The sequence below is a fragment of the Geospiza fortis genome, unplaced genomic scaffold (assembly GCF_000277835.1).
Source record: "Geospiza fortis unplaced genomic scaffold, GeoFor_1.0 scaffold1283, whole genome shotgun sequence".
NCBI lineage: Eukaryota > Metazoa > Chordata > Aves > Passeriformes > Thraupidae > Geospiza > Geospiza fortis.
Genome location: NW_005054754.1, coordinates 101,828 through 106,938, shown reverse-complemented (window position 1 = coordinate 106,938; position 5,111 = coordinate 101,828). Strand labels below are relative to the sequence as shown.

The following is a 5,111-nucleotide window of genomic DNA, read 5'->3' as shown; positions in this document are numbered from 1 at the left end:
TAAGTATTTTTTAGTTCACTGTAGTCAGCATGAACAACTTAAAGGTACAGTCAGCTTCTGATTACCAGGGCACAGTTTTGTCTGAAGCGTGGATCAGCTGTGTTACAGGTGTAGAGACATGAGCTGGCTACATTTCAGCTTATTAACCCTAATGCAGTACTTTCTGAAAGTGCCCATCATCAGATATGATCCAGAAGGAGTTTTAGCTCATCTGTAGGAAACCATGCAAAGTTTAATAAGGTCTGAGCACCAGAGCGGGCTATGCATGGCATCAGCAGCATGTTCTGAAATGGGGTAAAAACTGATAGTTGCAGGGAGGACTGACAGGAAGAACATTTGAGTGATTCTGCAGTGAACCAGCACAGCCCACAGTACGCTCAGTAGTTCGGGCTTTGCAAGGTTTAGAGGGGCTTTGTGCATGGCCTCTTATATGTCCATTCACTCAGATACTCATGGTTCCAGGTTTAGGGACAGGAGACCTTGTGTGCCTGAATATAATATAGCCTTCTGTGTATCATTTTGATTGATTTTGCTTTTTTTCTTTTTTTTTTTGGGGGGGGGGAGGTCTAGGAGTGTTAGAACAGTTTCCAATGCATCCAAGTAACTGTAGGAGCTAACTCAGGACCAGCAAGTAGGATCAACCTCCTTTAACCAACTTGGATGCAGCAGGGTTGTGTTTAGAGTGGCTGGGGCACCTGCACTGTACTCTGCAGTCTGTTTTGTACCTGTATAATAGAGTGTATCCATTTATCTGTTGGACCAATTGTCTTGGTTTGGAAAGACAGGTGTCTGCTAAGGAAGGCAGGAGCCTCCTCTGAAATGGAGAATGTAAACCCTTCCCCACCCCTCCAAATTGCTATAAATTTTAAATTAAGGGGCTCTCAGGCAAAGAATATGGGAGCAGGAAATAACAGTTCTTTAATAGGGAAAGGAAAAAAAAAAGGATAAAATAAACAATCTGCAGTCCTCCTGAAGTATCAGGTGTGGTTCTGTTGGAGCAAGGAGGACCTGTAGAGAAGGATGTATTCTTCCTCTGAAGATCCAGTGGAAGAAGAGACAGCTGCTGTTCCTCTGGGGAATCCTGTGGAGAAAGCCGAGTCCATGTTTCAAAAACTTCTGGATTATATCTGGGTAGCAATGCTTAGCTCCACCCTCCGGGCGGAGCATCTCACAATGGGATGTTATAGTTCTTATCAGTCATGCAGTGACATTCAATAGTCTGTTATCGGCAGATGTCCCCTCCCGAGGGAGATGTGAATGTGGTCACTCAAAGAGAGAGATAAGGCAAACTGCTCACTTGACAAAGGTAATCTGCCATACAGATGGTAATGGAAAACAACTTGCATTGCAATCTTCAATTTATCTCAGATTAAGAAGCATTGACTGTATATGTTATCTGTTGTGCAAGATGTTTAACTGTGTTTCTTTAATGTGAAGATTCTGGCAAAAAGCAGTAGTCATTTCTTTGTTGAGTAGAATTTTAATGACTCCTCAATTCAAAAGTATTTTCTAATACATGCCAACCAAAAATATGAAATAGAAAGTATATAATTGTTGTGTTTTATGACCAGTAAATTAGCTACATCACAATAGAAAAAGGCATTAAACTTGCAGCTGAGACATTTATGGCATTTTGGATAAAAATTAACATTTCAGTTAATGTGTATTTTTTTTTTACAAATAAATTTAGAAGCTATTGAAATTTGGTAATTTCAGGGGAAAAGTATATTAGAAATTCTGTTGCTTATTTCCCTAGGATGTTGATGCTACAAATCCAAATTATGAAATTATGTGTATGATAAGAGATTTCAGGGGAAGTTTGGATTATAGACCACTGACAACTGCTGATCCTGTAAGTACCCAAGTGATGTGGAAATTTTTTATCCTTCTGAATTTTGCTCTTTGTCTCCAGTTTATTTCTGATGTATGTACCTGGCCTTGAACACTTCCACAGAGGGAGCATCCACAAGTTCTTTGGGAAATCTGTCTTACCACCCTCACAGTAAATAATTTCTTCCTAACATCTAATATAAATCTCTCCTATTTTAGTTTAAAACCATTTCCCCTCACCACTATACTCCCTGCTAGAGTTCCTCCCCATCTTTCCTGTGGGCCCCCTTTTTCTCGGGGTCTTTTGGGTCGCTGTGACCCCGAGAATGTTAAAAGTCTCTTTTCCCAGCCTGAGCGCTAGAAGAATGAGTCAGAGCTCTTCAGTTCTCAGTCTCAAGGTTGTTTATTACATCTTATCTATATAAAATTTTCTCCTGCCCTGCCGAGGTCCGTCCAGCAGGACAGTTCCAGGCACACTGTCTGCCCCCGGGGCGGTGTTATGTCTTTATACTGAAAACTGCATATACAATGTTTACAATTACTTTCCAATACCTATCACCTATGTTAGACAGTGAGCTTCTACTCTAAACTAATCTGTAAGTGCCAACATCACAGCAGAAGATGGAGACCAAGAAGAAGAAGGAGAAAGGCTGGACACGCCCAGTTCCCCCCCTTGCTGATCTTCATATAAGGTTGGTAATTTGCTCCACGGGTCATAATCAAAACCACAGGTGTTTTGGGCTCTGTGCCAGGGCTTCTGAGGCCCTTGGCAGGGGTCTTGGCCATCCTGGACAGCCAGAGGGATGTTCTGGGTTCTCACACCTTTAGGTACTAGAAGGCTGCTATAAGGTTTCCCCAGAGCCATCTTTTCTCCAGGCTCAACACCCTCAGCTCTCCCAGCCTGTCTCCATAGCAGAGGTGCTCCAGCCCCCGATCATCTTCATGGCCTCCTCTGGACTCACTCCAACAGGTCCACATCCTTATTCTGGAAGCCCCAGAGCTGGATGCAGTACTCCAGGTGGGGTCTGACAAGAGCAGAGTAGAAAAGGAGAATGACCTCTCGACCTGCTGGTCACACTGCTTTTGATACAGTCTAGAATGTGATTCACTTTCTGGGCTGTGAGCACACATTGCCAGCTCATATTCAGTTTCTCATCCACCAATACCTCCAAGTCCTTCTTGTCAGGCCTGCTCCCGATCTACTCATTGCCCAGCCAGTATCCATGTTTGGAATTGCTCTAACCCAGGTTCAGGACCTTGCACTTGGCCTTGTTGGACTTCATGAATTTCACATGGGCCCAACTCTGGAGCCTGTCCAGGTCCCTCTGGATGGTATTCCTTCCCTCCAGCATGTCAACCACACCACACAGCTTGGTGTTGTCAGCAAAATTGCTGAGGGTGCACTCAATCCTACTGTCCATGTCACTAACAAAGATGTTAAACAGCGCTGGTCCCAATACCAACCCCCGAGGAACACCAGTCATCACTGGTCTCCACTTGGACATTGAGCCATTGACTGTAACTCTTTGAGTGCAACTGTCCAGCCAATTCCTTATCCACCACGTGGTCCATCTGTCAAATCCATGTCTCTCCAGTTCAGAGACTACCATGTTGTGCAGGATAGTGTCAAATGCTTTACACTAGTCCAGGTAGATGACAACAGTCGCTCTTCTCTCATCCACCAATGTTGTAACCCTATAATAGAGGCCACTAAGTTTGTCAGGCACAGGGTCCAACAGAAGGCCACAAAGATGATGAGGGAACTGGAGCATCTCTCTTATGGGGAGAGACTGTGGGAGCTGGGCCTGTTTAGTCTAGAGAAGACTGAGTGGGGATCTGTCCTGGTTTAGGACAAAATTTGGGAGGAAACCTCCAAATGGGGTCCCTCTAGAAAAGCAAATTCAAGCAGCCCCTCCCCCTACTGGTTTGGGAAAACATTTCCTCAGAGAAAAGTAGAAAAAAATGTTTATTTAACAAGCAAAGTATTCACAAGCATAAAAAATTAATAGTATTAAACAGTGGAACCTCTTGTTCTGAAGAGATGGAAAATTCAGAAAGTCCTTGTCGTGGAGTGTAGCTCGGCTCTCTTAGTCTCTTATCAGTCTCTTCAGTGCTGGAAAATGTCGTGGCCCAGGCCTAGGCCCTGGTGGGCGACAGGTGTGAGCTCCCGGTGCTCTTCCTGGTTTTCAGTCCAGAGCAGGTTTGAACAGTTCCAAGAAAAAGAAAAAAACACAGTCCGGGGAACTTCTCTGCCTCAGCTAGCTAAAAACTAACTAAAAAGCAATGGAGAGCTCTCTCCTGCTGTACGTTCAATGCTGCAGACAACACAGTCCAGGAGAAGGAATGTGGAGGAGTGAATGCAGTTTCTGAAAACAAACTGCGCGCTTCTGCCTCTCCTTCGGTCTCAGAACCAGCCTTAAAGGTGAAAAACTTAATATCCAGCATAAACAGAACAGATGATTGGGGATCATAAAGTCACCCCAGGACAGGATCTCATTAATGCATATAAATATCTCAAAGGCAGGTGCCAAGAGGATGGTGCTAGACTCTTTTCAGTGATGCCCAGTGACAGGATGAGGAACAATGGCCATAAACTAAAATGCAAAAGTTTCACCTCATCATAAAGAACTTCTTTTTTACAGTGAGAGTGGCAAGGCACTGGAACAGACTGCCCAGGGAGGGCATGGAGTCTCCCTCTCTGGAGACATTCAGAACCCACTTGGACATGTTCCTGTGTAACTTGCTCTGGGTGACCCTGCCTTAGCAGGGCACTGAGGTGACACTGATTGGTCTGTAGTTCCCTGGTCTTCCTTATTTCCCTTTTTGAACATTGGGGTTATATTTCCCCTTTTCCAGTCATGGGAACTTCACCAGACTGCCATGATTTCTCAAATATGATGGATAGTGGCTTAGCCACTTGTCTTGGTTTGAAAGACAGGTGTTTGCCAAAGAAGGCAGGAACCTCCCTTGGAATGGAAAATATGACCCCCTTCCCTCTGAATTATTATAACTTTGAACTCAAGGGGCTTTCAGGAAAACATATGGGAAAAGGAATAACAGTTCTTTACTAGTATGTATATGTATAACAAGGCAACAAACAGCAACAATAGCAGCAACAACAAACAAAACCAGAAACCCAGTAACAGCCTTCTCTTGGCTGTCAAGCACTTTCCCCTTTGGTGTAGTTACAATCACAGCCGGCAGGGGTGCTGGTGGCTCCTGGCTGGGCAGGTCAGGTGCGATGATTCTCCCATGGCTGCAGGGGCAGCTGTGGCATGAGC

The 5,111-nt window shown here is 44.5% G+C and overlaps 1 protein-coding gene across 1 annotated transcript in view; it reads left to right on the top strand.

Moving 5' to 3' along the window:
- Positions 1-1,756: 1,756 nt before the first annotated feature.
- The window catches only part of LOC102042834 (kinesin-like protein KIF2A), a gene marked incomplete at its 5' end in the record, with an annotated part of 43,181 nt that continues 39,826 nt past the window's right edge, over positions 1,757-5,111 (top strand). Inside the window, one exon of the mRNA XM_031065390.1 lies at positions 1,757-1,852. Within this exon, the coding sequence (XP_030921250.1) occupies positions 1,757-1,852 (96 nt within the window). The remainder of the gene's footprint in view (positions 1,853-5,111) is intronic.